At 42.4% G+C, this 21586-nt stretch overlaps 1 protein-coding gene across 2 annotated transcripts in view; it reads left to right on the forward strand.

Moving 5' to 3' along the window:
- Positions 1–21586, forward strand: part of plxnb1b (plexin b1b) — a 91631-nt gene that overhangs the window by 35934 nt on the left and 34111 nt on the right. For both annotated transcript variants that reach the window (XR_013844172.1, XM_080001290.1), the window contains exons 3-5: positions 10295–10400; positions 10738–11908; positions 17603–17785. Coding sequence is in view for 1 of the 2 variants with exons in the window: in XM_080001290.1 (XP_079857416.1) it covers positions 10748–11908; positions 17603–17785 (1344 nt within the window). In the remaining variant the exon portion in view is untranslated. The remainder of the gene's footprint in view (positions 1–10294; positions 10401–10737; positions 11909–17602; positions 17786–21586) is intronic.

Here is a 21586-nt window from a genome sequence, read left to right on the forward strand (position 1 = left end):
GGGGGCGGCGAGCCCTACAAACATTCTGAAAGATCAGCGTCATATTGCATTGATCTCTTATCAAATATCTATTGGCCTGTCAACATCATCCATCTCTGATGAGAAAAGAGGATTTTTGCAAGGTTTCCCTTCCCGTCAATTACTAGTTCCAGTCTAAAGTAGAAGTGCAAACTATTCAGAAAACTGCATTGAGAATTTTACCTCTCATTTCACTTTTCCAACCGGAGTCGCTATATTAGCGCCAGGCTGAAGTTTCATACTGAAGTTTCTCACCTGTTCTCCATTGCCACTCCATTTGTGTGTTGGTGTGCGGGTTACAGTACTTCAAATAGATTCTAGAAGCCATCCTTTTCCACGACTTTACTTACCTTTTATATGAATATTGTACTTTTTTTTTTTTTTTAAACACACTTTGAACTTGAAGGAAGCTTGCATGTTAAAGGTTACCACTTATGAAAAACTCACGTTTTTCTGTGCTTGGAAGACCGCCCTCCATCCGAGTATCTCCACCCATGGCATTATCTTTGCGAAGGTGCGCCATTTTTTTCTCACAAGCACCGGACCTGCTGGCATCGTTTCGAAGCTAAGAGCTAAGCATGGGACCAGCACAAATCTCTACATCAGCCCCCAGCCTCAGGGAAAAGAAGAGCAGAGTGGATAAAGTTTATTTTTGATGGCAACGTCCCAAACCATGACTAAACTGCAGACCAGGGAAATGTAAGTAGCTGAGGTACCATATTAGATGTCATTTTCTAGAAAGTTACTGGTATTACTTACTGCAGGATCCACAATAACTTTTAGGGTATTCGTTTGTTGTTGGAATGTCTGTGAGATGAACTCCATCCTATCAACACTCTTTAAATAACGGGAGAGTAAAATGAGAGAATGGGTGGTGGTGTCCCAAGAGTGTTTCTTGCTGCTGATTTTATAGAGATTCACAAGAAGTTTACTGACTTGCCATGACTCAAGGAGGCCATTTCACCTCTGCCCCCTCCCAACAGCCAGAGTGTAGCCAGAGTAGGGCGTGGGGAGCGGCAGCTCATTTGCATTTAAAGCTACAGAAACAGCTCTTTGAGAAAAGGACTGAAACAGAGGGTTATGGAGGCATGTTAGAATGCATAATCTGAATGGTATTTTCAGCGAAAAACTTCAGACATGTTTTGTGGACCTCAGAGACCTATAATAACGGTGGTGACCTTTAAAGACTTTGTGAGCCGTGACTATTCATGCATTCATGGGTTTGGTTGCTGAATGTCAAGCATCAAAATAGCATCTTCTCAAGTAAAATACCACATTTGTTGCGTTTCCCACAGTTTTTCACTTTGAATATGCACATCTTGTAAACTGCTTTTTATTTTGTCCAGTTCATCTCTGCGTTGTTCTTAAAATCCAAAATGTGACCTGAAGATACCAGCCTGGCCGCAGTTTGACACGATTCAAGGTGCAAAAGCAAGCCAGGGCAACACCTGTATAAACAGGAATTAGTAATAAATGGTGAGAGATGAGCTTAATACAATAAAGTTGTTTTTCCAGGATTTGGTGTTTATTGATATCTGTGTTCACAATTCCCAATAAAAATCACAACAATTTAACCCAGCCCACTATGGCCACTACAAATGAGAGCTCAGATGCTCAGCCCTGATCGGTGAATAGCTTGAGTCCTCCCTCCTTTATGTCTTTCCCAGCTTAATTATTTTCAAGCACCTTGGAATGTTATTTTGTAAAGTATGCAATGACGGGTCGCAAGAGGTGCACCCAGAGAGAGAAAGAGAGCGCAAGAGGTTATGAGCTAAATTCTGTCGTATTGTGACTGCACGGCATATCTCTGAGCCCGCTACGCCTTAATGTGGTCCGTCTGTGACGTTATGTCTCTGAGCTGTTGCACCACGACTGTTGTGTAAGGCCGTTGAATCTCTGCAGTTGTGACTGGAGACAGGTGCCTCCGGGGCTACGGCTGAGGATTGTTCCATATCTGCACCACCCAATGTCTAAAGCAAAAGGGTTGCCATTGGGGTGAACAGGCGGTTTGGTAAGTTATTGCATCCATGAAGCGTTTTGCTTCTTTCTTCTGAGTAGATTTCATTTTTTGTGTGTATGGAGCCCAATGCACCTGTCACCAGTGTCTTGAGTTACAACCCTGATATACTCCTTGGCCTTTTACAGCTTCCTGTCTGGCATCTGTTTCTTTATGATATCCTTGATGAGTCACTTTCATTTACGTCCCTTTGCACCCTTCATCAGATCATCTACGGTATTGCAAGGACTAAATGGGTCTTGTCGCACCTTGTGAGGCAAACGTTTCCTAGAGGATAACACTGATTTCTCAAAGTGGAAAAAGGGAACGACCTGTGTGCCACCCAGAAGAAGAAGGGATCCCTTTTGACCCGGATGTCCGTTCCAGGGTGGTTTTCAGGCCATAAAGTTTAATAGCCCATGGGAACTTCCTCCGCCAAAACCACCACCATCTCCTCCCCCTCTCCAGTGACAAGTGGCTCTCCCCTGGTCGATGGAACATGCCCAGCAGAAAGACCTCTACAGTACTAATTATACTAGAGCAGTTCGTAACCGAGCACCAACATAGTAGAGGCCAGATATCTATACTCTACAATACATTCTCATCTAATTCTAAAGAATCATCTGACTCTAAAAGAGCATCATGGAGTGGAGATTTGCAGGAGGATGTTTTGATTATGAATGGAGCCATATATGCACTAAGGCCCAAAGCCTTTCAATAAATTCTAGACTTAACTATTTCAATACAACTGGATAATGAGAAAGTACATTACCCCTGTAAAGATAAATACATTTATTTCAGACATCCCAGACACCTGTGTTAATGTCAAACTCGTAAATGAACCCTACTCAACTATATTTGGGAATGTGAGAAGGTGGAAACATTTTGGAAAGAAGCAATAAGATTGTTTTTCCAAATATCATCGAGGGCTTCAGGTCGATTTTTTTTCTTTCCGTGAGAGAGAATGGGCTGATAATGCCCCAACCCCCAGTTCTCCTTGTTCCCTCCCTCCCTCCCTCTCTGAAGTTCATCAGCCGCAGAGGAATGTGTTGCCTTTAGCCGGCGGCGATGGCTGAGGGGTGATCTCTATAAATAACTTGTCAACTAGCCAGCCAGCCAGTCCGGCTACATCGCCAGCAGCCAGGCTCTGGCAAATATGAGAGGAGACGCGCTAATAACATAACCTGAATTTCACTTAAGCCAGAAGTGTACAGAAACTAACACTACCTTTTTTTATGAATCTGTCATGTAGTTAATCATTACCTCAAACAATCATTGGGCAATATGAATGGAAATTCATATATTTTTATATTAAGACTTTTAGAATGATAAAATGGTAACAATATATTTTAATTTCTCTAGTAATTTGATGTCTCTTTGTTAGTAATTATTTGTTTGACGTTTCCCCTCTGAGAAGATATTTTACAAAGTATAGAATGGGGAAACACCAGGTTCAGAAATAACATTTTAATGTACACATGTGCGCAGTTGGCCATCTGATAATGGTCTGGTTGATGGTCGAAAATCTTAGATAAAAAACTGTGTTTTTATAGCTTGTATTATTGACTGACTGATGAGTAGCTTTTATACAGGCAGTCAAGATATCAGATGCTAGTTTGTTTAGTGGGGGCTAGATTAGCATTTATAAAAGTGCAGAGTGTAGAATTTAAGAAATGGACATGGCAGAAAGGGAATATAATGTTCATTATGTGTATAAGTATGTTTTAATTAGTGTATTCCCATAAAATATCCCACAAAAATAAAAATTGTTGTGTTGGCATTACCTTGGAATGAGACGCTTTTTTCTACATAGGGAGCGGGTACGCTTCCACGGAGGCCGCCATGTTGCACCGCTGTGTTTCTACAGTAGCCCAGAATGGACAAACCAAACACTGGCTCGAGAGAGGGTCTTTGGTACTTTTCACGAGTTTCGCGGCCACCATCTCTTCCATGGAGGTTTCCATGTTGAAAAAAGTCTAATAGAATAAAGTAAAATAAAAATTGGAATAAAAAGTGAAAAATAAAAGGAAATGTAGGAGTAAGATAAAATAAAAAATATATATTAGATATAAATGCCACTAAATTCTACACACTGCTCCTTTAAGACAGCTATGGCATTAGGTGTGATCTGGGTACGCCGTGTACTTTTTGTTGATGTTTGTATCCATTACAACTGGAGGAGAATCTCTCATACTCAGTCAAGGAGAAATTAACGTGAAAATAATCAACATCATAAGTAGGGAACACAGACAGACATCAAACATTTGAAACTATCCCTTCAATATGTTAAACTGCTTTTTGAGAAAAAAAACAACATTTTATTTTTAATGAAAACACTCAATAACACATGGAAAGTACAAGGTTTCCAAAATGTCAGCCATTAACATTAATGAACTTTATTGAATGAATATGAATATGAATATTTGTACGGGACCAGAATGCAGTTACAGCGTGTCATGGAAACTGCTGATTGCATGCTGGGAACTGAGTGATCGCATTAGCCCCTAATGTTATGACTCTGTCTGTTTTATATATATATATATATATATATATATATATATATTTATATTTATTTATTTATATATAAGGGACGGAGGGTGAGAGAAACTCAAACAGAACACACCAGGTGGTACAGAAACAGTGTTGTGCCACCAAGTCGCCATTCCTCAGTCATGAAGGTGAAGTTCAAAGCAAAATGGGATAAGGTTGTTTTTGTTCAATCAATCTCCAATAGGAAACTCAGCAAGCTGGTATGTGTGACATGTTGAGAGGCAATAATGAACAAGTTGTAAATTTTGATCAAAATGCTGTGATGTTGATGTTGAAAATGTTGAGCCCTGCCACATTTGAGCATATTAGCTTTGAGCATGAGTATTGGAAAGTGAAGCAATCATTGCTTACCTGTCATCACATTATCCTTACCCTCCAAACTGGGGTACTGTTAGTCCGAAAGGCAGCCAGTGCAGTTGCATTTGCACTGGCAACCTTCTGCCTAACTGTTTACACGGCTCGTATATCACCCCTGTAACAGTGACACTGTGGGTAGGCAGTCAGCAGAACATTGATGGCCTGTGTTTGTGTAATTGAACACCAGAGGCTCTTTAGACCCACCAAAGCATCCTTCGTAAACACTGTTGATGCTAAGGCCAGTACTGATTGCAGATGGCCACATTCAGCAAAGGCCGACATAAGTCCCATTTTCATGTGTGTATGTTGCTGCTTTGGAGTGTTTATTTGTTTGAAGAGCACAGAGGAGGGAATGTGAGTGTGTGTGTGTGTGTGTGTGCTAGTGTGTCTGTGTCTATGCTAATGCTCGTGTCCCTAATTAGAAAGGTGCTTTATTCTCCCCTACCACATTCCACAGATCAGTGAGGGCTGAACGAAGCATTATGGGTAGGCACTGTAATTAACGACCGACTCCCCTTCTTCCGCTGTCCTCCTCTGCCGTGCTCTCCCTTCCTCTCTCCTCACTCCCCTCTCTCCCTCAGTTCTTGGCTTATTATCATTAGTCACATTCCATTGGTTCTCAGGGATCGCTGAGGCTTGCAAGCACTTGTTTGTAGCAAATTCCCTCGCTGTTTCACTGCTCTCCTTCCCTCTTTCCAGCTTGTTACGCTCCCTATTTTTGACCATTATTCCGTGTGCTCCAATTTCTTTTACTTTGTCACCCTACTTGCTACTTCCGCCATTTCCCCCTTTTCTCCTTTTCAGAATGTAAGCTATCTGCATTGAAATGAATGGGGTGTGTGGTGTGATAAAGCAGACAATAGCTCAATTGAACATGCTCAGGATTGCTTAGCTGTTGTTCTAGCTCAGGCCCCTTCTGCTTTGCGAAAGTGGCTGAGGTACAGGAAGCAGACCAGGGCTTTTCCTATAGATTTCGTTGTGGACAACCTACTCTGTCCTAATGGCATATCATATCCATATCTTTGGATGCAGCAAAGAGACACGTTTAACCTTGAATGTCTACCTAAAATATAAGATCAACTTTTTATGATCCCCGTGGGGAAGTTCAGGTGTCGTAGCAGCAAAACAGTGCAACTCAAGAAAACGATGACAAGTAAGATGGGGATAAAGATTTCATATGAAAATAAAAGAAACATATGTACATATCTATGCACAGTTGGACTATCACTATGCTATCTAGTAGTAGTGATCCCAATGTGGGCAAATGGCACACAATATCCACCTCACTGGTCCCTTAAGTAGGCAGTAAACTTCAAACGAAGTCTATCTATACTATAAATCTTAATGGATGAAAACTAACAGTAAACATGTCCTTTAACAGGGTTGTCAGTATACTTTATATAAAGTGTATCCACAATGATACAATGAGGGAATGAATGCAACCACCAATATTTGGACTAATTGCATTTTTTTTTTGTTTGATGCCACTGCTTTAATTTAATTTGTCGGCTTTAATGCCTCAACATTCCCCTACTTTCACACAGTGAAGTAAAAGGTGGATTCCATTCCATTAATGAGAGGTGGTGGAACATGACATTGAGATTAACTTGTTAGAAGTGCCTGCTTCCTCCTTTCTCTTTCTCATACTAAACTGATGCCATGGGCATGCATTAAGTAAGCAGGCTAGGAAAAAAGGGGCTACAACCCGGAGACTGAATGCGATTGTGAATGCGGCTGAATCGAACCAGGTGTCCATTCTCTGATTCTCATGTGTTTCAAAACTCTGAATGAAGTTGAGTGCAATTGATTATTCCGGCAGGAAAGGGGAGACCTCTTCCCACTGCTTCTCGGGAGAGTAATGGCTGCTCGGCATAGCATACAGTCTGGCAGTATGATTTCCAAAAATAATTTGCCGGGGAACGGTTAATAAAGATCATTTGCGAAAGTGTCATGGGATAGGAGAAACACTGTTGTTTCTCCAGTCTTGGGCTCAGAAAGACTGAGGGGGGGCAATGGCGGAAATATGCTACATCAAATTAAAGTTGGTGTAAATATACGTTCCTCCATGTTCGTTTACACTTGCTGATAACGTAAAGCACCGTGACATAAAATATTGCTGTAAAACAGTTCTGCGGCTGATTTGTGACATAGCAGTAGAAACAAGCGATGCAAAGGTACAGTAGGTACACAGTTCGGTATGTATCACAGTTTTGGGTAACAGTACGGTTTCACTCTCTTTAAACTTAAGTAAAAAAAAAAAAAAAGTTTTGATATATTTATAATTTTTTAAAGTTGAAAAATTGTAAAAAAAAATTGTTATAGTAGTCTGCCATAAATGTGTGTGTGTGTGTGTGTGTGTGTGTGTGTGTGTGTGTGTGTGTGTGTGTGTGTGTGTGTGTGTGTGTGTGTGTGTGTGTGTGTGTGTGTGTGTGTGTGTGTGTGTGTGTGTGTGTGTGTGTGTGTGTGTGTGTGTGTGTGTGTGTGTGTGTGTAAAGGGGGGGGTTCAATTTCATTGGTGGGTTGTTGTTGTTTACATAAGTTGATCTGATTGGAGGGGAGGTGTCCGGGAAAGTGGGTAATTGGCCCAGGTGTCTAGGGGGGTGGTTCCTGGGTGAGTGTGGAAGGGGAGGAGAGAGGGAAGTGAGATGAGCGCCTGGTGCGAGAACAAGTTAAGTGTCTGAAGATACGTTTGTAATAAAGAGGGACACGGTCATCCCTGGGGGTTATTTTCTGCCTTGATTGATTGCACTCCTTACAAAAACATTTCTATCAAGTTTTATCTTGTTTCTATGAAAAAGGCTTGCGTAGCCGCGTGCAGTTGAAAAGATAGATCTCTAGCGCAAAATAGAGAAATACCGCACAGCTCAATGCGGCCCTGCACGGCTAATGTGGCGCTTCAACAGTGGATTTAATAAGAAGTGTGCACTTACTGCACGCCACGCCCGTACCATACGCCAAAGCATCCGGTGGACTTCTACCGTGATACTGCAATACCGCGGTTCACGTGTGTGTATTGAACCTTCGGGGACATACCGTTGCATCCCTAATAGAAATGATATAAAAATATATACGATAATAATTTCTCTATTGTCTTACGCTATATATCGTCATATTGCACAGCCCTAGTGCCTAGTCCTCACTCAAAAACGTAAGCAGTGCTCTGAATATGATAGGCCTATTCAACATTTTGTGGAAGTCTGCTTCGTGGTCTTTCCCCAACAGTTAGCTGTTGTTTAACTTAGACATGTAGCATAACCCCCTGTCATGGCATAATTTACAAGTGAAATCACATCATCTAAGAGATATAAAGCTGCAGATGCCTCATCAAAGTCAAAAAGAGAAAATTAGGCTATAACTTGGGTGATGAGGTTGAATATGGAGACGATATGTGTATATAAGAAACTGTTTCCAATAGGAACCTGAACAGTCCAAACACACTATAAATACTGTCGAAAAGAGGCAGAATTAGTTCTGCATCAGTGGGGTATTAAGCGGAAAAATAAACTTCCTTGTGAGGAAGTGGCTGATGATGGAGTAGGGTTTGGGGGGGATGAGTTTTGCCTATGTACAATCATGACAAGTCTATGATCAGATGATACAGATAACACTGGTAATTATTGTTATGCTCCAGTAAATGTTTTCTTATCCCACCACTCTTTTTCTTTTCCATGGCTGGCCGTTTGCCAGGGCCTTTACCCTCATTCCCACATAGAATGCTGCTGCAAACAAAGCCAGCACTCTGAGCGCTCCCAGTGTGGCAGGGAAAGAGGTGTGTAGTGTGTGTGTGTGTGTGTGTGTGTGTGTGTGTGTGTGTGTGTGTGTGTGTGTGTGTGTGTGTGTGAGGGTGGGGGTGGTGGTAGTGGTATACTTGTGGTTAGATTGATTTTGTTGTGAGCGGGGGTTGAATAGCGTCTTTTTCAGCCTGTCCTCCCTTCCCTCCCTCCCTCCCTTACTACCCTAATTGTTGTATAGATCCACCGGAGTTCCCCATGAACTGGTAGGAGATAATCCTACTTCCGTGCCAATGGCTTGGAAGTGAAATAAAAGAGGAAGAGAAGGAAGGGATACAAAGGGAACGGCTACAACAGGGGAGGGTGGGGCGATGTAGAGAAACGAGTGAGAAGAGTGTAATTCAGAGGCTGTAACTATAGAGAGGTGTACAGTGTTACATGGAGCTGTGTTGACCAATAGAGGAGGGACATATGGCAGATATGGTGTGACAGACCAAGAACACTGCTCAGCAGTTTACGCTTTCATGCCAACCTCTTTAAGCTCACACAGGCTTTTTAATCTGCCTCGGACACTGAAGCCAATTTGTATCCTAGCAATGAAGCATTGTACACAGGGATACACAGATACCAATATCAGTATTGAGTATATGTTCCAGGTGAGTACTCATGTACAACCTGTCAAAGTGCTTGGATATCTAAACCCGATATCCTGATGTAGCTCCACTGAGTTCCTGTTCTTGGTATTTCTGTATTATATCTTATTTTGCTTAAACATAGCTGTTAATAAACCATTTGCTCAAAATAGTTAACACACATGGTTTTCAATGAGGTCACTTTCACTTCTAATTTCAAGTTTCAGTACTTGCATCAGGTATATTCTGTATGTCCATCTATGTATAAATCGAGTCAAGTGTGAGTACTTAAAGGTGCAGTGTGTTGAATTTAGTGGCATCTAGCGGTGGGGTTGCAGATCGCAACCGCCTGAATACTTTTCCTAATGGCGGTGCTACATGGCAGCTTCTGTAGAAGAGACGGTGGCTGCGAAAAATGCGAAAGGCCCTCTTTAGAGCCAGTGTTTGGTTTGTCCGCTCTGGGCAACTGTAGAAGAAATATGGCGATGCAACATGGTGGCCTCTGTTAAGTGTACCCACGCCCATGTAGATAAAAATGGCTCATTCTAAGGTAATGCCAACACAATTCTGATTCTTATTTTCATGGAATTCTACACTAATTAAAACACACAAATTATGATTATATTCCATTTCTGCCAACTCTGTTCCGTAAATTCTACACACTGCACCTTTAAAGCTCTCTTTGACTGACACTACTTCACTTGGCTTGGCTTCTGCTAAGGCCTTCCCTTTCCACATCCATAGAAACCAGGGCACTTGCAAAATACAGGCCTGACAGGAATTTAAATGGGAATGGGCCTCCCACTGAGCTTTCACGGGTGGTGGTAACGACAGTTCATCAAAGAAAAAAACATACGCGACTCTGCCAGAGTTGTAGCCTTATGTATGGTGTGATTTGTTTTTGATGTTGCTGTGGAGGATTTAGTCTCATCGTTACAATTTGAAACTCTTAACTTTGGTTTGTTGTCTTGATTTACTGTGTTTTCTATTCTCCTTTAAATGTTGTCCAGGTTGTGGCCAGAAGGAGGTGCTTTTGTTTTTCGTTTGTTTTCCAACTGGATCTGCTGGGAGGTCAGGAGGTGGCATGCCTCTGTAACACACCGTTGGAAACAAATGGTGAGGATTTGGAGCTTGTGGTCCCTCATGTAGTTTTCAGGCTGTTTAAAACGGCTGAATGCCATTGTAGTGTGATCATAGGTTTTAGTAATGCTAGTAGTTTAGGATCTCTTGTTGGAAAAATGTTTGAGTTTGATGATTAGCCTTACATGGTTAATTCCTAAGGGGAACACATTTCCTTGAGTAGCCCTGTTTTAAGTCGAGAGGTCAAAGATAAACCCCTCACATTAGGACTGTTTAAGAGGATTAGGCATTGATTCTTGCTATTCAAATGATTTTGAATCAACAGGTCTGCTATTATCCAATGAATAAACCATTTTTGTCTTCTTTCCTTCAGATCTGTCGCCATGCCTCCGGGGATGGTGCGTCGTTTTTTGGTTGCGACAGTCCATTTGCTGCTGTCGCTGATGCTGCTGGCCATTGGTGGGCCCCTCTGCTCTCTACCACAGAGGGGCGCCCTTGCGTCAGACCCCCTCCCCTCTCGACTGTATCCCACCTTTGCCCAAAACAACTCCCTTTTTGAACACCTTGCGCTGCACCCAGACCTCCGGGTGGGCCGGGTCTACATTGGGGCCCGCGACCGCCTCTTCCAGTTGGACCGCTTCCTCCAGTTGGAGCTCCAAGTCGACACGGGTCCGATGATGGACCACGACGACTGCCTGCCCCCCGTGACCGAGAGCGAGTGCCCTCAGGCCAGGCTCACCAGCAATCACAACAAGCTGCTCCTAGTGAACCCTTACTCCATGGAGCTGATCACCTGTGGGAGCTATGGTCAAGGGATTTGTCAGAAACGGAGTTTAGAGTCAATTGACACAGTGTTTTTTGCAATCATCAGGCCGGTGGACTCCCAGCATGTAGCTGCCAACCACCCCAACGTCAGCACTGTGGGGTTGGTGGTTCGCTCAAGTCCCGAGAAGCAACCGGTGCTTTTTGTAGGCCGTGGCTACACCACTACCCAGCCGCCTATCTGCACCCGTAACCTGATCCAGGAGCCTATATTTTCCTACGAAGAAACGGCCAAACTGGCTGTAACCGGTCGCCTCGCAGAATACGACCACCATTTTGTAGCCTCTTTTGCCCACCGGAATTTTGCGTACTTCCTCTTCTACAGGCGGGACCTGAAGTCGCAGTCACGTGAGTACCGCACCTACCTCTCTCGGGTGTGCTCTGACGACCAGGCGTACTACTCTTATGTGGAGGTGCCTCTCACATGCCGCTCCAGTGCGGGGAAGGTCTACAACCTCCTGCAAGCTGTCCGTCTCGGGCTCCCCAGAGAGGGAGTCCAGAGCCAGGGTCCCGAGGTCCTCGTGGGTGTCTTCTCCACTCGCCTGGCTTCTTCAACGGGGCCGAGTGACGACTCTGCCCTCTGCATGTTCAACCTGGAGGACCTGGACCACAGGATTAACTCCACCAGGGACCTGTGTTACACAAAGTTGGGCAAAGAAGCAGGGAGGGATGATGCCTACATCGAATATGATGTCAGGTCCAGATGCACCAAACTCCCCGAGGTGAGTGAAGTGAGATTTGCTGAGATGTATGATTACCTTTTCCCAAGAAACATTTTGATGTAGTATGGGTATGATCGTAAATTAAAAAAGGAAAAGCAATCGCTTTTCATTACTATGGAAGTATAGTTTTGAGCAGCGGTTCTCAAACTATGGGTCCCGACCCCCGGGGGTGTCACCAAATATTTTCTGGGGGTCACCAGATGATTTTGTGAACACACAAAAAAGGAAAATGTTTAAAAAAATTGAATTTTTGAAAAGTACAATATATTTTCTGAAATAATTCTCTCTAAATTATTAAGTGGATGCGCATTGAATACCTTAACAGCAGGCTTTATTTTCCGTAAGAGAGACCGAGAGAAGCACGCACACCTGTGGGTGTGCATCCCTGTAACCCTAGCAACTCACTCTCCCACTCCCGTCCCAGAGTCCAACAGCATAGGAGAAGAGGAGACACTTTGCTGTCACAAAAGCTGCTGCTGTTGTTAGGTCACCCTAAATGTAGCACAAACAAGCAAGACTATTTTCGAGCGATAAGGACAATGATTGAGTGGAAAGTTACATAACAGCTCATGAAATATAACAGCCGTGTCAGGATTCTCCAAATCCACGATCCAATCCAGCACTGACGCCATTGCCATTGTTTGACTATTGAGCCTTGATTTGTAAAGAAAAAACGTTGTATCTTAATAAGTAACTTTTATTTGAATAATAACAAATCTACAAAAAATATATAAGAATATTAAGACAACACACTGAAACAGTTAAGAGCTTTATCCAAACTAGACTTTATAATAATAAACAATGTTATTTATTACACTATTTTTAAGTAACTCACCCAATTAAGCGCAGAAAATGAGCGCGGATGCTATTTTTGGCAGAGGGGAACGCTGGTAGTAAAGCCGATCTTGGAGCCATCTCCGAACCAAATTTCATGAAGGTCAATTCGGAGCCGGGAGAGCCGCAGTCTTCTCTGCGGAGGGGTACGCACCCCCCAGCGCACACTGCATGTGTTGACTAGCAGATCTTAACCGCCCGAATATGGTGAACATGTCGGACAAAATCTTGCCTACAAAAATACTGGGAGAATCGCAAACCTGCTTCTGATTTCGAAGTTCAATCTCGAACACTCATTTCGACTGATTTTCGATTTCGAATTGGAATTGTGGCACCTCTAAGATATTTTCAATATATCAAAAACCATAGCGGCACAGATTGTAATTTTTACAGCACAAACGCAGCACAAATGGCAATGATTTTATCACATGGGGTGCCAACTCCACAGAGGCTTGTACATGTACTGTTGTGAAATCGAACATCATGCCCGGATGACAGAGTCGCAACTTTTCAAATTTTTTTTAGGGGTGACCAGCCAAAAGGTTTGAGAACCTCTGGTCTAGAGAAGGTCGTTTGCTAGACTTCTCATTCTCATGGAAAAACCACGCCAGCTCGGACAACCTCCACTTCATAGCTTACAGCTCAAAACTTTGAAGAATGTATTTCAGAAAAAGAAAAAATATATATTTATTCATGGGAAAGTCGGCAAGCAACATGCAATGGACCAAGCCATTATGCTTTCCCTTAATCTGTTTTCCTTTCCTTTTCTGCTTCCATCTACCAAAGCTGGTGCCACTGCCCCTGGTGCTTTCTAGAAACGGCCACCTACAGCATAGTGAACTTTGTATTGGAGAGAGAATTCACCTATTTTTGGAATAAACATAATCCTCTATCAGCGGGACCTTATTGGCTCCCCCAAAACACCGGTTCATCTCCCCCAAATTTCTGCATGTGTTTGTTTGTGAGCATGTTCTCCTAAGTCTGAGCAAATATCCAGTGTTTCCTCTCTATAAATCCAATAACGGTGTAGCACCATAGTAAAGTGACTAGCACCGCAGATTGCATAAGTGGGCACAAAAAAATGATATGATGTTGACAAATTGTTCTCTAAACACATGATGTAAATATTCATGATCAATATCATTACTTTCAAAATATGACTTTATCCAATCATTTTGTGCATTCTTTCTCATTTTAATATTTGAATATCCTGAGGGCTTAATAAACAGAGTGTGTGAAATAGATTTGATTTTGGGCAATATGAACGTCAATTTTCCAACTGCAAAAAGAATGTTTTCCACCAGTGCACACATATTTATTGGAATGTAAAATGTCATAAAACTATTTGAGAGGCTATATTAACGCTGAGACAAGCGACTACATTTTCATAATAACTTCCTTTTGTGTATGATTCCGTTTTGAAAAGCTCCAACCCTTCCCAAGTCATAGGTTTTTTAAATATCTCTTGCAATGTAACGTTGCCTGTCATATCATTGAGACCTATGTAAAAGAAATGAGTACGAATATCAGTGAGGCTTCAAAGTTGGATCCAGACACAGATTGTCACGTATTCCAATTCAAATTCAGACCGAGGAAACACCGCTAGTATAGTGGTCAGTGACTCAGGAGGTAGAGCGGGTCGTCCTGTAATTGGAAGATCGGCGGTTCGATCGCCGGCTCCTCCAGGTAGCATGCTGAAGTGTTCTTGAGCAAGACTTTAACCTCTAATTGCTTCCTATGAGCCTTGCACAGCTGCCTCCATCAGTGTAGAAATAAGTTGTAAGTTGCTTTCAACAAAAATGTTGTATGTATTGATTCATTATGACCAATACCTCATAAAATTGGATGTTATTACCTCCCAAAGTGCATGGATCCCAATGGCAGGACATCCTCATATTGCACTGGCCATGGGACCTAAGTGCGTACGTACAACAGCAGATTGGCTCTGGAGGGGGAGTTGGGTGGGGGGGCAGGGGGACTAGTGGGGGCCGCATCACTTAATAGGGTCATTGGTCATGGAAGGATGAATTAGGGGCATTAGCCGTTCTTCACAGGAGTGTTGTGGGGTAGGGGTTGTAAGACTACTGATTTTTACTCGTTGCCAAGTTTTTCCATAATAGTTGTCGACTAGCCGTCTTTTATTCATTATGTAAGAAAGACACAGAGAGAGGAGCTCTAGGCAATCTCGGAACTCATCGGCTATAGGGCTGATGACAATTTCGCTTTTTTAAAATTAACTACGTATTACTTATGAAACAATCCGGTCGTAGACGTCGTCTCTGAACTCCAACTCCATTCTCGCATCTCAAGTTGCTAATCGGACTGTAGACAAATGACGGGTGCACGGAAGTCTTGGCCTGGATGTCCGCTGCCTATACCGGAACCCCAGAAATATTGGCAATTACATTTTGTAAATTAAATTAATTAGGAGAACATAGCTGAATTAAGATATGAATATCAATACATATTTCAATTAATTATTTTACTAATACAACAATTATTGTAAATCTGGTGACATTGACAAAAAATATGTTGTCCATGACTAGTCGACTGCTGCCAACAGTGCCGACTAATGGTTATAGCAGTCGACTAGTTGACAAGTTGTTGAAACCCCTATTGTGGGGTGACTTTTAATGAGGCCTGACAAGGACGGAGAAAGTCGCCACAGACATAGTTGAAGCTGGCAATGATTGAGAAAATGGTCGAGGTGGGGGCGTTCGGTGGTAAGGGAATATAACAAAATGTTGGATAGGTCTATCATATCTTACAGTTGGTGTTGTATTTTTGATTGAGGACTAGGCACTAGGGCTGTGCGATGTGACGATATATATCGTGAGACAATAGAGAAATGACTATCGTATATATATTTTTTATACCGTTTCCATCGCAATGTCACAAATCAGCAGCAGAACTGTTTCAAGGCGATATTTTATTTCACGGGGCTTTACGTTAGCAGTATGTTCGAGCAAGTGTAAACAAACATGGAGGAATGTGGCGCTTCGGGAAATTAGTCATTAGATGAGTTATTACAACATTTGCCCACCTGCTACTGTGTCACAACAACATAAGGTGAGGGTGACAGCGAGCTGAACCCCAGCAGATTTTTGTTCGCAGATCGCATTTTAGTTCAAGATTTCAGTGAATTAAAGTTTACATCTTAAATTTTGCAAATTACTCAGATTTTTATATATATATATCTTGCCTATTTTGCCTCCTGTGAATTTGAGAGCCCGACAAGCTCCTTCCCATGCTGCACCGTGTCACAAAGAGGCTTAACCTTGTGTTTTTCTTTTTTAATATTAACTATTTATTAATTGAATATACAGAAAATTTTGTATATAGCGATATATATTCTTCGAGATATGAAATTACCTAAATCGGGATAGAAGATTTTGGCCATATTGCAGTGCGATATCGCATGTCGCACAAATGGGGGAGAGCTGAAAAAAGGCAAACAAAAGGCCGGAACATATTGTGTAGTACTAGGTAGAACGTCATGGAAAAAAAGGAGATAGACACAGTGATTAAGATGCCAAATCCTAAGTTAGATCCCAGTACAAAACACACATCCTGCTGAATCATTGCCAGCTCTGCCCATCTGCCGCTGTAACAGTTTAAGTGGTGTTGTTCCACGTGTGATTGGTTGGTATGAGATCAGCATGGGTGCCTAGAATACAGCAATGCCTGCTGTGCTGTCTTTCTGAATTTCTTATTATCTGACAGCCCACAAACTCTATAGTTTTGTATACAAATTATTACAGTCTATTTGTACTGTGTGTTTCATCAGCCTCGTAACTGTAATAGAGATGGTGGTACACAATACTCCCAGGCACTGTTGCGAGACTGGATGTCATTAACCTACAAAAGACAAACTACAAAATGACAACTAAAATACAAAGTGTGTAGAGTCATTCTGGCACCTTTTGCTCTATTAGATGTCCTTTCTGTATGGGCACCGGTCATCTTAACAACCTCTGTTTCTCCCATGTTCAAACTTTATGAATACATTGACGGCTATATAGAGCTATCTGCTTTTTAATTATGCCACTATTCAGCTCAGTCCTCACAACAAACTTTGCTGTATATTAATTTTAGTTCAGGGGATGTCGAGACCAACAATGTAATCAGCAGCAAAGTGGTGTTTACTGATCTATTTTTAGATAGCTGGTTCTCACAAACAGCAAGTTGTCCACACAGAGGCCCATCAAACAAGTAGCTGTCAGCAACCTCTGGTTCATTGACCCCCCGCTTCCTATTGTTATTATGACCAGCGATGAGGCAATGGCCTCACTTTTAAATGGTCTCTTGGAAAAATAAATGTGGAAGGTCTTAACACAATAACACCTCTTCCAGAGCAAAGACGGCCGCTTGCCAAACTGTAGAAGAGAAAACAAATCCTCTCTGAGCATGAAAGCACTGTGGCCAGAGGTCACGGGATTCCTGCGATAGTTTCCCCATCTCTGCCAAAGCCCTCAAAGACTTATTTCTAGTTGGGGCATTAAACACAGCTATTGGTATGAGGGCTATAGGGTCACTATCATGAAATTGGAGTTGACGATTAGCTGTCATGCAAATAATTGCGATTAAAATTGTAATTGTCTCTTGCTCATTGTATGCCACTTTCATTGTATAAGCCTATGATCGTGTTATAATGCACATCTACCTGATCATAAAAATTAAACACAACTGATGGAAATGCACCTAATTTACATTTTATTTGTTGGAACATTTCTGACATTGGCATTAAATTTCCTTGACATTTGGATGAAAATATATAATTATGTTATGAAGGTTTTCAGGTCTGGTATTATGGTATTAAGATTTTTTTTTCTATCTCCCTCCTTTTCCCCTCATGAACAGACCACCATGGACACTTACCCCTGTGGCTCTGACCACACCCCCACCCCGATTGCCAGCCGGACGGCCGTAGAAGCTGAGACCATACTGGACAGCCCGTCAGCTCGTCTCACCGCTGTAGCGCTCAGCGTCAGGGAGGGGCACACCATCGCCTTCCTGGGGGACTCCAAGGGGAACCTGCACAAGGTAGAGACCCAGACTCGAGGGCCTGCCTGGACAAGTCCTCATGTCATCTTTAAATGCTGGTGCATGTCATTGTGGCATTTATCTAAAACATTGAACCAAACCCAGACCAGCGAATCCTCCCACCTGCATAGAGGCACATAAAATAGGCTTAAAACCTGATGGGCATGCCTCAGGCATGGCACGGTGGCACAGTGCATTGCACTGCTGCCTCACAGCAAGTAGGTCCTTATCTCCCAATTAGGAGCCTTTCTGTGTGGAGTTTGCATGTTCTCTCTGTGCTCACATGGGGTTTCCTCCATCTAACGTCAGTAAGGACCCCCACTAAAAACATGCACATCATCATCGTCTGACCAGCGATGGACACTTGGAACCAGGTCCCCAGGCGCGTCGTCGAATGCTGCCCACTGCACATGCACATGCCCAAAGCATGTGCATGTGCATGTGTGTGTCACCAGCATGTGTTGTAGTGTTTTGTGTCATGTGACAATTAAAGATTCTTCTTCTCAGATGCTCAACTGGGATTATATTAGGCTAGGAAAAATAATTTCAACAAACTCCATTGTTGTCCTATCCCAAACTGTGTTTGTTTAAGTTGGAGTATTGCCTTGAGAAGACTTGCACTGTCCTAATCCCAACCTCTACCAGAGGGTAGTAGAGAGCCAGAAATACAGACCTGCGACAAAATATTTGATTCCTGGCTTCCTTGCTGCATATGAGGACCCCCGGCAGCACTCTGTTCCTCTGCCAGTAAGTGGGGGTCTGAAACAGGCTCTCCTTCTGGCAAGCAGCAGTCTGATGCTCATAATTTTGGAAATAAATCTGAGGAGCATAGATGACCTGTTGTGTCCATCTCAGATAGCTTGGGGTGTGTTTGATTTGATTTGTTTGATTCTTTTTTTTCTGGCACCATTGTTGCATTCACACCAGGGCTGCATACGGTGCTTGTCCCATTGAAGCCAACAAGGTACACTTGCAATACCTTACGAATCTACTAATTTTGTTACAGTGAATCTTTTTCCCTATAGGCAATCAGTGGCAAATCAATAACAATAAACTCATAAATTAGACTAATATTTGCCATAATTGTGGCTGTAAGGCTTGTGGAATGATTACAGATCTGCATCTGCATCATGCATTCTCCAACCTGCCATTAGCCCAATGAATTTATATCCTGTTTAGATGGTGACATACTGAAGATGATTGGCTCGGGAGGAAGCTGTATTGGGAATGTGATTGGTATAATACACCATCAAATCTGATTTGCTAAATACAGCTCACAGAATGCAATTTTGTAGCAGCGAATATGTCCTAGAATGCATTTAAGTAGTGGTAAAATGCTAGCGCGAGAACTACCCATTAAAACCGAAAACAGGCTTCAAATCGTGGAACGGGTTACAATGTGTATTTGTACCACAAAACTGTACTACAAAGGGTACAGTTCTGTACGGCCACATCATTGGTTGAGTGAAGTTAGGGCGTGTGTGTGTGTGTGTGTGTGTGTGGGGGGGGGGCTGGGGAGCTGACAGTACTGTCAGTTTGATTTCCGAGATGCCGTTGACCAGAACTGGGGTTACGGTAGCGGTCAGGTCTGGGGTCGCCGCTAACGAGAGTCTTTCGGGTTCAGTCAGGGGTCAGGGTATGGCCCGGTCAAAGAGGAGACTTAATGGAATGTTTTGTGGAAAAATGTGAGAAGTTGGGGGAGTCTGTTCGGGAACCGGCTCCGTCACCTCCGACATCTGAGCATGTCTGGGTATATTAGGTGCATAGCAGCAGCACAAAACGCAAACAAGGCCATGGGTTTAATTAAGTCCAATTCCGCCAAGACATTATAATTATATTGAAGACAGCCACTTTAGGGCCCTATCCATCCCACATATCTTAACTATCAATCTCCCAAACCACTCATGATCTACCATTTAAGACACTTACAAGGTGACTGCAGCCCTCAAACAGTTGGCTCTTTGTGATTTTTTTTTTCCTCTCAATGGTTGCTTGTGGTAGAGCCATCTGCGACAACAAAATTGGTACAAAGACCACCATTAACAGGATTTTCTTTTCCATGGTGACTTAGGCTTACGCTGTAGCTTCACACTGGGGATCCGCAACGTGCAAAGTCATTGCTAACCGGTTAACATGCGCCTTTCTCTAAACAAAGGGCGCTTATTCAGGCCTACTGGGGTACTCGCCGGCCATGACACCACACTGTGTCAGCGTTAAGATAGGTTTATACCTGCCCCAAGCGCGAGGGCGTGAGGAATGTGCATGGAAATGCCCTGGAAATGCATTGGAATCGATGGAAGATCAGCTTTTTGATGTTTTATTTCTGATATGTTGGACAACATTGATCCACAGCACAAGTCAGACGTGAAATCTAAAGTCTACCAATTACTTTTTAATGAAGAGACAAAATAGTATACGCAAACAGCTCATTCAGGTTTGGTGATTCTATTGTAAATTAACAGGGTCTTAGTAAAGTTCAGTTTACAAATAAAAGGTAACATTTTTATTGGTATATATGGCGCTTTTGTCGATTTATCCATCATGAAGAACAATTCCTCCTCAACATAAACAAGCTCCAATGTACTCTGTGCAATGACAATTAGTTTAATCTACTACTACTAACGCCCTGCGTGCAGTTATATTTGCTGTTTAGCGCTCTTCTTCGTATACTTCTTCCTGCTTCACACAGTACTTTCTCTCTACTGCCACCCGTGGTTCCTGAGAATACTGCAACAAAGAATGTGCCAGCTAAAAACGTCATGCGCTCTCTGTGCAGGCGTCACATGGCACTGCGCCACACAGCGCCCCGCCCGCGGGAAGGTCTCGTTGACAATGTGATACTGTCTCATTGGCGATGACATTGCTAATTGTTGACCGTTAAGACTGGAAATGCTGACAATTTACTTTTCTTGGTTCTGGGTTTGATGCTATTTGGCTAAAATTCACATTTTATATCACATTTGTCGGATATCCTTTTTATATTGTGCCATGTTTGGATTTTAAGAAAATGTATGCAATGGCAATAACTATTTGAGTGAGCATAAGTTTTGATTGTTTCAGTACATGTGGACCTCCATGTAAACAGAAAAACCTTTTACTGGTTCTCGGATATAACTTGTGATCACTTATGTTGCCAGTATCCAAGACGATGCCATTGCTCTGCCCATTAGGCCTCAGTGCCCTGGGAGAGAAGGGTGACTTGAATAATGAAACTTAATAAAACAGTCCTATATGGTGCTCAAAGATCTTCTGTTGGCAAGGTTAGATTCCTGTTTAAATGTTTGTTTTGTTGAGGTCAGATGGGTACGTCATTTGGAAGAATGTGTTTGTTTGTGTGGCAACTATTCCATAGTTGTTTTTCAGTGCCCCCATCGCTATATCTGTATCGTTCCATCTGCTTACATTCCAACCCCATTGTTGGATTTTACACATTTTTAAGGTGATTTCTGTCTTTTTTCTGTGTAAACAAATAAGATAAGATAAGGTAAAGGTACTTTATTAATGCCCAAAGGGAAATTCCAGTGTTGCAGCAGCAATGACATAGATGACAAAACACACATAATTTAAAAAAACACACGTTGTATTGAACCTGTGTTTTTATACATATAAAACAACTAAATAAATAAAAAATATAAATAATAATATAAATATATACAATAAAATACAATTGAACTAAGTGAAAGGCAAAGCTTAAAAATAACTGTGCTTATACAGTTGGGCAAAAAAGTATTTAGTCAGCCACCAATTGTGCAAGTTCTCCCACTTAAAAAGATGAGAGAGGCCTGTAATTTTCATCATAGG

The sequence above is a fragment of the Zeus faber genome (assembly GCF_960531495.2).
Source record: "Zeus faber genome assembly, chromosome: 5".
Classification (NCBI taxonomy): domain Eukaryota; kingdom Metazoa; phylum Chordata; class Actinopteri; order Zeiformes; family Zeidae; genus Zeus; species Zeus faber.